The 17,112-nt window shown below is 39.3% G+C and overlaps 1 protein-coding gene across 2 annotated transcripts in view; it reads right to left on the bottom strand.

Annotated features, from left to right (window-relative positions):
• The window catches only part of EPHA6 (EPH receptor A6), a 1,057,231-nt gene that overhangs the window by 960,418 nt on the left and 79,701 nt on the right, over nucleotides 1–17,112 (bottom strand). For both annotated transcript variants that reach the window (XM_080654948.1, XM_080654950.1), the window contains exon 2: nucleotides 118–182. In XM_080654948.1, coding sequence (XP_080511074.1) covers nucleotides 118–182 — 65 coding nt within the window. The remainder of the gene's footprint in view (nucleotides 1–117; nucleotides 183–17,112) is intronic.

The following is a 17,112-nucleotide window of genomic DNA, read 5'->3' as shown; positions in this document are numbered from 1 at the left end:
TAAGTTATATGCTAAAATGTATACCACATAGAGTCCAAAAATCCACCATTCTTTATATTACAACAGATCCTAAATATCTAACAAGGATGACAATTTTTAAAGGATATTCAAACTTACCCCATTTAATGGATATGTTTTCCATCCTAGCTCTCCCAGCACAGTTGTTGTATCAAGCAACACAACTGCAATTAAATAAACAAAAAACTTGCATAAATATCTCAAATCTTACTATTATTCACTTCATTAGCTTTAGTAAGTTGTATTATTTTAAATTATACCTGGTATATAATAAGTATTTATAAGTAATGACAAAATACGTGAGGTGGTTATAAGTTAATTTTAAAATATGTAATTTGTGTATATCAGTGCTAAATGAAACAATTTAATAACAAAGTCATTGTTACTAGCTGTCTTCCACATCTACACTAAAAAAAGAGTAAGATGCAAACTGACCGTACCTTCGCAATGTCAACCAACCAATCAGGAGTGAGTATGCAAATTAACCCAACCAAGATGGAAGGGTAATTTGCAAACGTAGGCACCAAGCAGCCAGGGACAGGGCGGGACGCTTGCGTTGTCGCCATGGCAACAATGCAGGTGTTCTGCACCACCCAAGCCACTCTGGGCCTCTGGGCAGTGTGGGAAGGCAGAAAGGCAGCTCTGGGCCAGAGCGAAGGCAGTGCCGGCAGCCAGGGGAAGGAAGGCCCATTCTTGCATGGATCTTTGTGCATCGGGCCTCTAGCAGAAGCACAGAACAGATTATGGAATCTCAGAGGGAAGGCAGGGGAGGGTGGATGGATGGTGGGAAGAGATCAACCAAAGACCTTGCATGCATATAAGCATAACCCATGAATACAGACAATACTGTGGTGAAGGCCTGAGGCAGGGGGTGGGGGCAGGCTAGAAGAGGTCAATGGGGGAAAAGGGAGAACATATGTAATACTTTAAACAATAAAGTTTTAATTTAAAAATTTAAAAAATAAAATAGCCATCTTCTAAAATTTATAAAATAACCACCTTTGCTTCTCTCTCCTTTCATATATGGTCATTCTATACCACATTAGAAAAAGAAAGACTGTATTAAAGCAGGCTTCTCTGTTTTCTTTTTGTGTTATCAAATGCCCTTAGTAGTATATATTATTGGCAAAGTATGAAAACAATTCTTATGAATAAATCCGAGACCTTTAAAGCATAGATTACATTGTTACTGTATTTGCCAGATAGTATACTTACTACTGAGGGAGGCAAAAATAAAAATAAAAACCTCACATTTTCCTAACCAAAAGTAATTCATAATCTGATGGAAAAGGCAGATATACAAACAAATAATTAAAATATATTCTGTTAAATTCAAAACTAAATGACTGACTATATATTAGCCTAGCAATTAAGTAAGCTAAGGCTGGCAAAGCAAGTCTCAGAGGATTTAACAAAGATGCTATTTGAGCTGGGCTAGGTTGAGGGGTCTTCATCAGATGTGACAAGCAACAAATATTTGTTTTTCTTTTAGAATACCATCTATAAAATAACTGAGCTATAACTTGGTTCTCAGTTGTTGATATGGGGACCAGGAGTGGGAATTATTTTCAGGGAAGAAGGAGGACAGAAATGAGGGAGGAAAGCAGCAAAGATTAACTGGGGAGGAATTTGCAGAGTTTACAGCAGGTAAATGCTTGGGGCCCATGATTCAGCAGATCTTTATTTTTAACTACTTACTACCTCCAATTCCACCAATAGGCCATGGACCACAGTTTGAGAAACAATGCTTTATCATATAATTATGACTTTTAGTTTTCATCTAGTTAAGAAAGTGGAATTTATTTGTTGCCTTTTTGTCATTTAAAAAATATCATTAGGAGTACGTTATCTGGTATCTGCTGTTTAGTGTCTATTGTAAACATTCTGTCATTTTTCTTATTTGAATCACTATGATACATTGATTGATTTAAAATGAAACCATGTTTTAAATTTCTGGGATGAACTCTATTTATTGCAGAATATTCTTTCAGTACTATTAAAATCTATTTACTAAACTTATATAAAACTGAGCTATAATTCCTTAATTCATTTTTACTGTGGAAAATCTCAAACATATTTTAACACAAGAGGCCCAGTGCCCGAAATTTATGCATTGGGGGGGTTGGGTTTCCCTCAGCCCAGCCTGCACCCTTTCCAATCTGGGACCCCTTGGGGGATGTCTGACTGCCGGTTTAGGCCCGATCCCTGTGGGACATCCCTCTCACAATCCGCGACTGCTGGCTCCCAACTGCTCACCTGACTGCCTGCCTGCCTGATTGCCCCTAACCGCTTCTGCCTGCCAGCCTGATCACCCCCTAACCACACCCCTGCCAGCCTGATTAATGCCTAACTGCTCCCCTGCTGGCCTGATCGCCCCCAACTGCCCTCCCCTGCCAGCCCGGTCACCCCCAACTGCCCTCCCCTGCAGGCCTGGTCACCCCTAACTGCCCTCCTCTGCAGGCCTGGTCCCCCCCAACTGCCCTCCCTCCTATGCAGGCCCAGTCACCCCTAACTGCCCTCCCCTGCTGGCCTGATCGCCCACAACTGCCCTCCCCGGCTGGCCATCTTGTGGTGGCCATCTTGTGACCACATGGGGGAGGCCATCTTGTGCAAGGGTGTGATGGTCAATTTGCCTATTACCTCTTTATTATATAGGATGTAGAGAAAACAGTACATTGGACCCACATGTAGTCATCGTTTGGCTTCAATAGTTACCAGCATGACCAATCTTATTTTATGTTTACCTATTCTCCCACTCCAATATTTCTTTGAAGAAAATTCCAGTAATCATATAATTTCATCTATAAAAAATCTCAGTATTTCTACCATAAAGATTTATTTTATATATAACTACAGTATCTTAATAAAGTACTATAAGTAGTAATTCCTTAATGTCATCAAGTAGCTATTGACTGTCTCAACTTCTTTTAACAGAAAAATCAATATCTAATAAGTACTATAAATTACAGTGAATGGACATTCCTTTTAAAGTGTTTTTTTTTAAATCAATAGATTTTCCTATTATATTTTTAGATTTATTGAGGCATGATGTACTAATAATAAAGTTCACCCATTTTAAATGTACGTTTCTATGAATTAAGACAAACCCCTACATCTATATAAACTATCTCTATAATCAAGCTATAGAATACTCTCATGACCTCCAAAATTTACCTTGTGGTCCTTGATAGTGAGTCTCTTCCCCACCAAGCCCCTGGCAACCACTCATCTGATTTCTGTCCCTATGGTTCTGCCTTTCCCCAAATGTCAAATGAATGAAATCATATAGCAGATAGTCTTTGAGTTGTTTTGTTTTTTTTTAATGTTAGCACAGTGTATTTGAGATTCATCTATGTTGCTGTATTAATAGTTAAGTTCCTTTTTATTGTTGAAAAGTATTCTACTGCATGGCATTTCCTAGTTGATAGACATGTGAGCTATTTGCAGTTAGAGAATTATAAATAAAGCCACTGTAACATATCATTTACAGATTCTTATAGGAACCTATGCTTTCTTTCTTCTATGGTACATAAAAATTACTGGGTTTTGTGAGGAATACTTTTTTTAAAGTGTCATATTCTAAAATGGCTATAAAGTTTTGCATTCCCATTAGGGGAATATGTTATTTTCCTATTGCTCCACATCCTTGGTATTATCAAGTTTTTGAGGCATGGTAACATGTATGCAACAGGATCTCATTGCTTTAATGTTTCCCTAATGACTAGACAGTTTATCTTTTTCACTACTTGAAATCAAATTTACTAAATAAAACAAGGTTGTTTTGTCACACTTTCTGGATTTTCCTAATCATAAGATATCATTGAAAGGTGCTTCTCCATTTCCTGTATTTTCTTTAAATTAAAGATCTATTTAGTGGCTTGACCTGATTCAGGTTCCATTTATTTTTATATTTCATAAGATTACTTTATTAGTGGTGTTTCATAGTCTTTATACCAGAAAACAGGGACGATGTTAATTTCCACTAGGATCATTGAGAAAGAACTCTAGAACCATCTTGCATAGGCTTCAACTGGACAAAAATAATTTGATCATAAACAAGGTTAATGACTGGAATTAAAATATTTCAAATATGCTTAAATCCATGCATTTGGAAGGGATTTTAGAGACAGGACAGTGAGTCTTAGGGAATAAAAAGGGTCCATGGGCGATGAATGCATATGTGAAGGGCAGAAATAGCTCCAAGACTTCAAAATGCTTATCTTACTTGTACAGAGGATAAAGAAATGCCACAGGATAATGGGGGAGGGGAAGGAAGACATACATTCACAGAGGATGAAGAAAGGTCACAAGGTACCAGGAAGAGGGAAACATATTTTCACAGAGGATAGAGAAATGTAGCAAGATAAGGGGGAGAAAAAGGAGGAGGCACCACCTGGGCTTTGAACTTTGAAACTGATATCCTGCAAAAGAGGGACCAATTAAGAAAGCACAGGGTTGTAAAATGGGGAAGGGGTCCAATTAGAAGGGAGCATAGATAGACAAAGAACTACAGCCTTTTTAAACCTGGAGACAAAGAGACTCAGACAGATTTTGGATTTTTTTGTTTTTTCCATTAGAGAGAAAGAGAGCAGGTTTTTTCTGCATTTGGGGGCCCCTCCCTAGGGGGTCCCATTTGGAGACCCCTTACATGGGAAAGTTTGTATATGCTTTCAATAAACTTCCACATTTTTATTAAAGAAGCCTTTAGTCCATGAGTTTATTCTTCAAACTTCATAAGGCAAGGACCCATGAAAGAATCTGCACCCTGAACCCCACATTTCACATTCATAATGATAAAATATACCATTAATAAATTTTGCAGCATACTAGGAAGCCATTATTTATATAACTGGTAAGTAATCAGAAAAGAATAAAACACTTACTTTGCTTTTTCTATATGAGCTACTTCTGAATGAGGAAATAAAGGAATATTTTTGTCATTGAAATGTTTCCTTTAATAAATGAAGAAATGACCAAATTAGTCTATACCATTTTCTACTCTTAATAAATAAATATATTTAGCTAACGGCTTCCAATGACTGCTGACCTGCTTCACAAAAAGATAATAGCAGACACAAGGGGCTAGAGCTTTATAAAAGGCTTTCTGTGTAGTTTCATCTACTTCATGTCAACAATAATTCTAACAAGCCTAGAAGTAACAGAGAGAAAATACACAAAGGATGATATGTAAGTATATATCATATGTGTATACACACACACACAAATATACAAAGATACAAAAATGATATCTGATGGCATCTGGGATCATCCACAGTAACAAAATCAATCTGAAATATTTGAGAAAAAAGTTAAAGATACTATAATAAATATTCAAAACTATAAACTTACCTCATTATCAAATAAAAGTTATTTTTATTTTTGGTATATACTATTCAGAAGTACATCATACCATTATCTACTTTGGGGGGACATGAAAGCTTTGTCATGTAGTATATTAATATATCTGGAATATAACATTATTTCCCTAGTAAAATAATGATACTAATCATAATCAATTTGGAAAAGACTTTCTGTATATTTTTCTTTAGTAATATCCGCATTATCCTATATATTGTTGTTTTTAAACACCCAATTTACAGATGAGAAAATTGAGTCTCAGGGGAGGTTAAGTAATTTTTCTGAAGATCGCTAAGTAATAGATTTGGATTCCCGCCATTTAAGTCTAAACCTTTTTTCTTAAAGTGTTGTTTTCTTCCTGCTTTAAGTTTGAATATAAAAATTTATTATTTGTTTTCTTTTTAAAAATTTTTTGTAGGTGCAGAGAACCATCATTTCTTTTTCTAATTGCAAATTTTCATAAGTTTTCATCCAAGTTTTCGCATTAATGGTTTATACAGAAAATGTATCATTACTATATACAAAACCTGCCATTTAACTTAAGGGGTTTTATGAAGTAGAGTGTTCAAAAATCTAAAATATGAATTGGAGCCCATCAAGAGAGATTTGTTTTTTGTAAATTGCATGTAGAATTTATACTGATTAGTTCATATAAGTATTTTTTCTAAAACATATTTAGGCTATTTGGTTCTCCAAATTTATAATTTGTAAACTGTATTAATTTCAAAACAAAAAAGGAAAACATGTAAATACCTGCAATACTGTAGATCCTTAGGAAGAATATTTTTTTTCTTAGTTTCTTCAAGAAACAAAATTTACTTAATTGCTTTATTTTCTTCATTAAACTGCAATCATGCCTTTTAAAAATTTAGTAAAGTTTCAAATTTGTATTCCAGACGAATTATACATTTTTTACTAGAATAAAACTGAGGGATTTTGAAAACTTTAATATCATTACATGTGATAAATGTTAAATTTTATCATTTGTTTCATATATAAAACCCCACAAATTCAGGTTTTCCAGGAACATTAATTGCATTAATCCCAGCAAGGTGAGAGCTCCTCCTGCTGGTTTTAAACAAAAGTTATCTAGTCCCTACCAGAGTATAAAAATGCTGTAAACCAAAAGAGGAAAAAAAAATATAATGTAATGACATAAACTTCAGTAAAAAGTCAATACTTTTTATTTAATGGCATACTTCTAAATATAACACGATTAACACCTATTATTTAAAGAGTATAATGAAAATATATTTATTCATATCATAATAAATGAGAAATCTGTTAACCAAAAAACACATGGAAGTAGTAGTGCATGTGTATGTGTGTTTCTAAATTTAACAAGACACTATTTGAATGTTATCCTGTTTAGATTCTGCTTTAAAATGACATTCAGATGACCACATTAACTTATTTAGTTTTTATATAACTACATATTTTTAATTGACAAAAATCAAAGCTTTTATTTCCAGATCTGTAGATGATGATACAGTATCTACCCTCACATAGAATATCAATATTGAATTCCTAAAAACTCAAAACATATATTGTTTTAAATAAGTGTAATATGTTTATCTGTGGTATGTCCTTCTATGTAGTGGTATTATTTTTAAGGCAACATTTTCCAAAAATGATAACTCCTTCTTAAAAATTAAAAAAACATTTTTTGTCTAGAAACAGAGATCAATATTTGTTCGTTAGGTGTACTTATAGCATTTTATTTTGTTGTGGCTTTCTTATTCCTGTTGCTGCTTATTTTTAATATAGGCATTGTTCATAAATAATATCTCTACCACATGAGAATTTGGAAATCCTACTGGAAAGATAAGATAATATGAACATAGTGATGTTAAATAGATTTCTCAAAATTAGAAAATTAAATCAAGTCTGAAACTTTTGAACGCATACTCTTCGGCTTTCTACTCTCCTAGAAAATATTTTCAAAAAGCATGTTCAGAATTGTCCCTGTCTCTTCTGGAACACATATCACTCTTTTTTAGTTCTTATGGAAAAATAAGCTATAATAACCAGAAATTATTTTCCTTCACTATCACTTTAAATAGAGCAAAAGAGAAAAAAATTCAACATAGTTTGCTATTTAGAAGGCAAGATATACCATTAAGAACTGCCACTGAAAACCTCCAAACACTGCATGGTTACTAGCTGATTAAAATTAGTAATGTTCATCATCACTTCCACACCTTCCTATTTTGCTCTAAGAACTTCTGTATCAGTGGTCGGCAAACTCATTAGTCAACAGAGACAAATATCAACAGTACAACGATTAAAATTTCTTTTGAGAGCCAAATTTTTTAAACTTAAACTTCTTCTAACGCCACTTCTTCAAAACAGACTCGCCCAGGCCGTGGTATTTTGGGTAAGAGCCACACTCAAGGGCCCAAAGAGCCGCATGTGGCTCACGAGCTGCAGTTTGCCAACCACGGTTCTATATGGTTCTTCTTCTTGACACAGCTTTATTTACTTCAGCCTCAAAATCACTTCTAAAGCCTGCAGTTAGATAGGTCTTAACACAGAGACCTAAGGAGAACCCAGGTATGGACCACAAGGTCACTAAATGATAGTGACCTGAGCAAGGTCACTAACACTTATCAGTGAATCAGCTCACAAGTCAGTTATCTCCCCTCAAAATTGTTCTGTTATCTACATGGTTTAAAAAGAAAAGAAAAAATTTGGTGTGTTTCTAAGTGATACCTACATTTTCCATTTGGACATCTTCAGCACTTTGATCTTAAATAAACCAAGTAATTCATTTAGAACCTGTATTATTTCCATTTGTTTCAATTACCCAGAGTTTAAACAAATAAAAAAGTCTATTTGGTTTCAGTCTTAGATTTGCTAATCTTATCCTATCTAATAAAAGAGTAATATGCAAATTAAATATCACTCCGCTACACTCACAAGCCACACCCACCAGCCAATCAGGAGCGAGTATGCAAATTAACCCAACCAAGATGGCTGCAGCCATGGAGCGAGCAGGAGGCTTGGGTTGCAGGGTGATTGACACCCTGGCCAGCCCAGGCCTCCACTTAAGGCTACAGTTTCAATTATAGAAGATAAATAAATCCCAACAAAAATGGCTGCGGCCACAGAGCTGGAGAGAGCAGGAGGCTTGAGTTGATCCCGGCGATCGAGGAAGCCAAGCTTTCCAGATACCCTGGCCTGCCTTGGCCTCTGCTCAAGGCTACAAAGTTTCAATTATACAAAATAAATAAATCCCAACAAAAATGGCTGTGGCCACGGAGCAAGCAGGAGGCTTGGCTCTGCTCAAGGCTACAAAGTTTCAATTAGAGAAGATAAATAAATCCCAGATCCCAGGGCCTCCACTTGGGTCGCTGGGAGGCGTGGCTGGCCTGCAAACCACCACAGGCCCCTCTCCCAGGCCGCCCCACGCCCCAAGGGAACCCCCACCTTGATCTGGGACACCCTTCAGGGCAAACCAGCTGGCCCCTACCTGTGCACCAGGCCTCTATCCTATCTAATAAAAAAGTAATATGCAAATACAGCAGGGGAGGGCAGTTGGGAGGGACCAGGCCAGCAGGGGAGGGCAGTTGGGAGGGACCAAGCCTATAAGGGAGGGCAGTTGGGGGCGATCTAGCCTGCAGGGGAGGGCAGTTAGGGGTGTCCAGGACGGCACAGTAGGGAAGTTGGTGGTGACAGGGCCTGCAGGGAAGAGCAGTTGGGTGGGACCAAGCCTACAGGAAAGGGTAGTTAGGGGTGACCAGGCTTGCAGGGGAGGGCAGTTAGTGGTGACCAGGCCTGCAGGGGAGGGCAGTTAGGGGCAATCAGGCTGGCAGGGGAGTGGTTAGGGGGTGATCAGGCTGGCATGCAGAAGTGGTTAGGAGCAATCAGGAAGGCAGGCAGGCGAGCAGTTGGGAGCTAGCAGTCCTGGATTGTGAGAGGGATGTCTGACTGTCCGTTTAGGCCCGATCCTACCGGGATCGGGCCTAAAGGTGCAGTCGGACCTCCCTCGAGGAGTCCCCGATTGGAGAGAGTGCAGGCTGAGCTGAGGGACACCCCCCCGTGCACGAATTTCATGCATCAGGCCTCTAGTCTTACCTAATAATAGACAAACATGTAAACTGACCACACCTCTGCTACACCACCAGCCAATCAGGAGTGATATGCAAATTAACCCAACAAAGATGGCGGTTAATTTGCATACACAGGCGCCGAGTGATGGGGGTGAGACACAGGCGTTCTGCCCAACCCTGGTCTCTCAGGGCCTCTGGGCAGCGTGGGAAGGCGGGGCCAGAGCAGAAAGAGGCAGCTCCGGGAGCTGAAAGAGGCGATTCCAGGGCCTGAGGGGAAAGAGGCTAGGTGGAGTGGAAAGGCGGTGCTGGCAGCCAGGGAAAGGAAAGCCCATTCTAGCACAAATCTTCATGCACCAGGCCTCTAATATTTAATAAATGTTATTTTATCATGTCTCATAGAAACTCACAAAACTTATTAGATATGCCCATTTAATCCTCACTCTAGGACAGCCTTGGGCAAAGTACAGCCTGCGGGCCAGATCCGGCTGTTCTATCTGGTTCTCTTGCTCTCCCCTCCACTCCTTTACTTTGAATTTATATTAGTTCACACAAACACTCCATCCATGCTTTTGTTCCAGCCCTCCGGTCCAGTTTAAGAACCCATTGTGGCCCTCGAGTCAAAAAAGTTGCCCACCCCTGCCCTAGGACAATGGTCGGCAAACTGTGGCTCGTGAGCCACATGTGGCTCTTTGGCCCCTTGAGTGTGGCTCTTCCACAAAATACCACATGCGGGCACACACGTACAGTGCGATTGAAACTTCATGGCCCATGCGCAGAAGTCGGTTTTCGGCTCTCAAAAGAAATTTCAATTGTTGTACTGTTGATATTTGGCTCTGTTGACTAATGAGTTCGCCAACCACTGCCCTAGGATATGTTTTTTATCTCTTTAGAGAATGAGGAAGGGAGAGGAGAGAGAGAGAGAGAGAAACATTGATGTGAGAGAGAAACTTTGGTCAGTTGCTTCCTGTATGCATCCAACCGGGAATTGAACTCCAACCTGGGTATGTGCCCTAACCTGGAATCAAACCAAGACTCTTCAGCACATGGAATGATGTTCCAACTAACTAAGCCACACTAGCCAGGGCATTACATATACCCATTTAGCACCAACCTCTTCTCCATAACTTACATAACATCAGAGACGCTTCTTGCCATTCTAGTTCTTTCTTGTATTTCTCACTTGTCTTCCTTCCATGGGCTTTGGACACTCCCTTTTTTAGGGTGGGGGATATTATGAAACTCAAGGTTTTAAACTGACTTTAAATCACTGTTTTAATGGCTCTAGTGAAACATATTATGACTACTTATTTGACAGTCTTATCTATATATATAAAAAGCCAGCGACACCCACTGTGGCTAGTGAACCAGCCCAATCGGTGGTGTGGGGCTGGCAGCCAACCTCCCATGGCCCCTCCCCCCAGCTGGCCCAGCCCTGATTGGGGCAGGCTGGCCAGCCAACTTCCTGCCATCTCCTCCTCCCAACAGGTCCAGCCCCAATCCGCCCCGATTGGGACCAGGCTGGCTGGACCCCATCCATGCACGATTTCATGCACTGGGCCTCTAGTCTACAAAATAATGGCCATCTCAATACAAAGACATTTCTATATAAAGGAAGAATAATCTTAAAAAATATTAAATCCTTACTTTAAAAAGAAACAATAGTGGCTTTGCACTGGGAAGAAAAAATGACTTTTACTGGAATCTAAAAAAAAAATTATATTAGTAAAAAAGAGTAATTTTTTCCTTGAAAATTTAAGGGAAAATTTTTTTCCTACTAATTTTTCCCCCTCCATTACACTTATATGGACATAATGAAAATAGTTTTTACACTCCTTTATGGACTTATAGAGTCACAAAAAATGTTCCTGGATTTTACATTAAGACATTTTGACATATTTCAATAAATATTTATTGAGTCTGTTATATTTAAGACTATATTAGCTATTGCAGGGTATAGAAAGCTTATAAAATACAATGTCTACCCACAAGGAATACCTGGTGTCATTTTTTTTTCACTTCTACTCTTAGGATTTTGTGTCAACATACACACCATAGTTTATTCAAACATAAAAATAGCAGAAGAGATTAAAATGCCCTGTTTAGAGGGCTCTGATGAAGAAATGCTGCAGCTATTTAGGTGAATGTGTGGAATTAAATTCCTGTTCCAGAAGGGCAGACATCCAATATCACATCAACATCACCATCAAAACTGTCAGTAACTGGACCACTTATCTCAGTTTTTGTAGAAGTGCCAAGAAATGAATAGACAGTAAATGCATCCCAGTAGTCAACAGGAAGGGAAACAATAATTTCCTACGTGAAAAATCCTCTCCAAAATAATCCCAAATTCAAGAAATCTCAGTTAAATTTGCCATGATAGTGTTTCATTTAGAGTGGGAGATTTTTTTAAAAGTTTAGGTAAATATTATCGGAAGTAACCAATTTTTAATTTTTTTATTTCTATTGATTGATTTCTAGAGAGAGAGAGGAAAGGGGAGGGAGAGCGTGCCACATTTTTTTCTAATCTAAGATTTAGTCACCAGAAATAAAAAATTATCAAGTAAAAACCTTAATTGCCTTGTCATAATTTTGAAAAAAACAACAACCCACAAAACATAGTAACTTTGAAAGGATAATTTTATCCATTTGTCCATTGAAATTATGGCCAAATCAAGGTACAATTATTAATATTACTTTAATTTAAAAATTAGTCCTGCAACATCATATGAACTAGCTCATCAAGGTCAAGGAGTGTGTGTGTGTGTGTGTGTGTGTGTGTGTGTGTGTGTGTGTGCATTTAATGAATAAAATGAATAAATGAATGGAGTGCAAGGAAAGTAGCCATGGCAAGAAACTCATATCTTGGGAAAAAACATTCTTAACCAACTTTTAGTGTAGATTAAAGGGAAGGCAGGCACTAGATAAAATTTACATGACCACTGTGCTTAGTTTGTAATGCAGAAGGTCAAAGGCTATTCACATATGGTCTCTCTGAAATGTGATTAAGGGGCAACGTGGTCTTCAGGAAAAATAAAATCTAAGTAGCAACTTGTTTTGAATACAGAATGGAATGTAAGAAGACAAACCATTTCTGTACCTTTTAGGGTCCTCTTCTCTTCACATTGGCCACAACTCTTTCAGCAAGATAAGCTCTCAGGCTACCTGCTATCAGCCTAAGCTCTGTGCATCTACCCCCATCTCTAATGTCTCTAATAGTACACAGTGGTCAAATTATCATGTCTTATCTGCTTCCCCATTGAAAGCATCCATCAAATCCAGAAATCATCTTAATAAAATAGCACACAAATGAGTTTATGAATACTCATTTCTCCTTATTCCAACTTACATTATTTATTTCTTTATCCAAGTTAAATTTGAATTATAGGACCCTTCAGGTGATAGTGACTTGGGACTCTCCTAGCATACCTAAAGATCACACCACATCAGCAATTCTTCACAGAACTACATTGAAATATAATTTGAAAAATTCCAACTTTTATTTGTCCATATACATTACTCCCTGTTTTACATTATATCTTCTATTTAATTCCTATTTGCTTTTTAACATAGCAACAGTATTATGTGCTTGTGTAAACTTGGCCAAGTCATAACTCTTATTCTACCAATTGGTTGGAGTTGCTCTGCCCTAAACCAAGTAATTCTCTAAGTCTTAGTAATCACCCGAACTTGGCTCTTAACAGTCTCTGGTCTTGTTCGCCATTCTTCCAGGGTATTATGGCTTAGTATCCTATCTAATAAAAGAGTAATATGCAAATTAAACATCACTCTGCTACACCAACAAGCCACGCCCAACAGCTAATCAAGAGTGAGTATGCAAATTAACCCAACCAAGATAGCTGCAGCCAAGGAGCAAGCAGGAGGCTTGGCTTTCCCAGGCAATGGAGGAAGCCAAGCTTTCCGCACACCCTGGCGGGCCCAGACCTCCACTCAAGGCTACAAAGTTTCAATTATAGAAGATAAATAAATCCCAACAAAAATGGCAGCAGCCACGGAGATGGAGAGAGCAGGAGGCTTGGGTTGCCCCCGGTGATGGAGGAAGCCAAGCTCCCACAGCCCTGGCCTGCGTTGGCCTCCGCTACAAAATTTCAATTATAGAAGATAAATAAATCCCAACAAAAATGGCTGTGGTCACGGAGCAAGCAGGAGGCTTGGCTCCACTCAAGGCTACAAAGTTTCAGTTATAGAAGATAAATAAATCCCAGATACCAGGGCCTCTGCTTGGGTTGCTGGGAGTCGTGGCCAGCCTGCAAAGCACCAAAGGCCCCTCGCCCAGGTCACCCCACGGCCCAAGGGGACCCCGACCCTGATCCGGGACACCCTTCAGGGCAAACCAGCTGGCCCCCACCTATGCACCAGGCCTCTATCCTATCTAATAAAAGAGTAATATGAAAATTGACCATCAAGCCAATACACAAGATGGCTGCCCCCACGTGGACACAAGATGGCCATCACAAGATGGCCAGCAGGGGAGGGCAGATGGGAGGGACCAGGCCTGCAAGGGAGGGCAGTTGTGGGTGATCAGGCCAGCAGGGGAGGGCAGTTGGGAGGGACCAGGGTTGCAAGGGAGGGCAGTTGGGGGCAATCAAGCCTGCAGGGGAGGGCAGTTAGAGGTGTCCAGGCCAGCAGAGGAGGGAAGTTGAGGGCAACCGGGCCTGTAGGGAAGGGCAGCTGTGGGGGGACCCAGGCCTGCAGGGGAGGGCAGTTAGGGGTGACCAGGCCTGCAGGGGAGGGCAGTTAGGGGCAAACAGGCTGGCAGGGGAGCAGTTAGGCATCAATCAGGTTGGCAGGGGAGTGGTTAGGGGGTGATCAGGCTGGCAGGCAGAAGTGGTTAGGGGCAATCAGGAAGGCAGGCAGGTGAGCAGTTGGGAGCCAGCAGTCCTGGATTGTGAGATGGATGTCCAACTGCCCGTTTAGGGAGATCCTATCGGGCCTAAACGGGCAGTCGGACATCCCTCGAGGGGTCCTAGATTGGAGAGGGTGCAGGCTGGGCTGAGGGACACACACCACCGTATACGAATTTCGTGCACTGGGCCTCTTGTGTAATAATAACAAATGAAAGTTTGCTCATTGTATGATAGGGGATGACTATCTTTTACCTTTGAATTTATCTTAATTGATCCACTAAAGCATCTTTGAGAGAGATCTAAGGATAATACTGCACTTTTCTTATATTTCCACCACCCCCTCTCTCCAAGTAATTTCAGTAATATTAAGCATACTTGAGTTCCTTTTGTCTCTAAAACAGCTAGATTCAAATTGCCAGTATTTAAGACTCTTCTGTAAAGCAACTAACTAAACTCTTCATGAACACTTAGATTTCACAGTCAGCTGCCTATAAAACATGGTTATGTGGTCATGAAACTTGATAATCTGTTCATACAGCAATATATATTCTGAGAAGATGTTGCAAAAAGAATATTTTAAATAAAACGTAATTTTCTAACCTTTTAACCACAATTTCAACATCCTTGACTGTCTAAAGAATATGTGTTGCCTTCTGAATTGTTAAATTGAATTGTACTAAAGGTTTTGGTTAGTAGCATTGCCTGTGGAACTAGCACAGTCTATAACGAGAGAAATAGGAAGGAAAAATGTGAGGACACAATAAAACGTTAAGACAACCATTTGTATCATTTACACATTAAATAGCTTTTAACATAATTATTTGAAAATAGAGTAATGAGAATCATGTAGGACAACTTCCTACTAAAAACTACAGACATAATGATACAGCAAATACGATGCCAGATTTAGAGGCCATGAACTTCCAGACAGCTGATCTTCTGTGGCATATTTCTGTACTGCAGCGGAGCCAGGAGGAGGGATGGTTCATAAATGAAACATTTACAAATGTGACCCATGCCAAGAGCAGCATGGCTTCATTAAAGAGAAAAGAATGACAGATGGAAGTTTTATTGTTGGCAGAAAAATCCTTTATATAATAAAAGGGTAATATGCAAATCGACCGAATAGCAGAATGACTGGTGGCTATGACATGCACTGACCACCAGGAGGCAAACACTCAACTCAGGAGCTGCCCCCTGGTGGTCAGTGCGCTTCCACAGGGGGAGCGCCACTGAGCCAGGAGCCGGGCTCACGGCTGGCAAGCTCAGCAGCCATGGTGGGAGCCTCTCCTGCCTCCGCGGTAGCTCTAAGGATGTCCTCTGAGGGCTCCCGGACTGCAAGAGGGCACAGGCTGGGCTGAGGGACCACCTGAGTGCACGATTTTTGTGCAACCAGCCTCTAGTATAAAAGAAAACAAAACAAAAGACAGGCATTATCATCATTACCCTGTATGGAAGACAAGTCATAAGTGCTATTGTCAAAGTGTATATCACCAGGATCTTGTGCAGTAAAGTAAATGCAACAGAAAAGATGATGACATTTTATAATTAAGGCAAATGAAGAGTATTTTATCCAACACAGGTTTCTCAGTTATAATTAAGCATAAAAAAGTAGGTGCAGGCTTCCAATAAGACATTGATCAGTTTTAATTCAATGATTACACAATATATGGATATAGTAAAAAATGTAAAATGTTGAGAAACTCTTAGTGAAGTTATCAGGACCCTATTCCAACCTGAGCTTTTATGACTGAGAAGCTCAATTTTTATCCTTCCAAGGCAAAGTAATCATATTTCAGGAGACTGATATTTGCTTATCAGGCAAACAGGAGACTGATTTATAAACAAAAAGAAATATTTATTCACTGATGATTTGTCTCCCCAAGGAATCTACTTCCTTGCAGGTAAACATATTCAAGAGACCAAATCAGGAATTAAAGATTTATTTGAAAATACTCAATTACTGAAAAGGAGTAACCTGTTTTACTTTTTAAAATCCTCTAGAACTATTTCTATTTAAGGAATAAATAATTTTATCCACCCATTTTAAAGCTCTTAACTGTGAATAGTACTGAATAAACAGTAAGTTTTCTACTTAAAACACATCTTTCCTTTTTAACACTATTCACAAGGCATATTATGATTTCCATAGTTATAACCAGTTATTGGCTAAATTTTGAAAGAACCAATTTTTTTTTGAGAAAAATATTTGGTTTATTTCATTTTTTTGCAAGTATCTGTCCAATTTTCCCAAAACCATTTATTGAAGAGACTGTTCTCAACTCCATTGTATGTTCTTGGCTCCTTTGTCAAATATTAACTGAGCATTATGGCATGGGTCAATTTCTGGGTTCTCTGTGCTGTTCCATTGATCTGTATGTCTGGTTTTCTGCCAGTACCGGGCTGTTTTGATTACATGGGTTTGTAGCAGGCGTCCTCAAACTACGGCCCACGGGCCACATGCAGCCTGCCGAGAACATTTATCCGGCCCTCCGGGTGCCGCTGCCTCTCCTGCTTAGAAGCCGACTCGTCCCGGGCCCGCAGTGTGCATAGGAATTTGTTCATAGTTTTTTTTTTTTAAACTATAGTCCGGCCCTCCAACGGTCTGAGGGACAGTGAACTGGCCCCCTGTTTAAAAAGTTTGAGGACCCCTGGTTTGTAGTGTAACTTGATATCAGGTATTGTAATCCATCCAACTTTTTTCTTCTTTTTCAAGATTTCTGCGGCTATTCAGCGTCTGTTTTGGTTCCATATAAATTTCTGTAGTATTTTTTTTAGATCTGTGAAATATGCTGTTGGTATTTTAATAGGGATTGCAT

The sequence above is a fragment of the Plecotus auritus genome, assembly GCF_963455305.1.
Source record: "Plecotus auritus genome assembly, chromosome: 2".
Taxonomy (NCBI): Eukaryota; Metazoa; Chordata; class Mammalia; order Chiroptera; family Vespertilionidae; genus Plecotus; species Plecotus auritus.
Note: the sequence above shows the minus strand (reverse complement) of the source record. Positions and strands in the feature narration are given on the sequence as shown.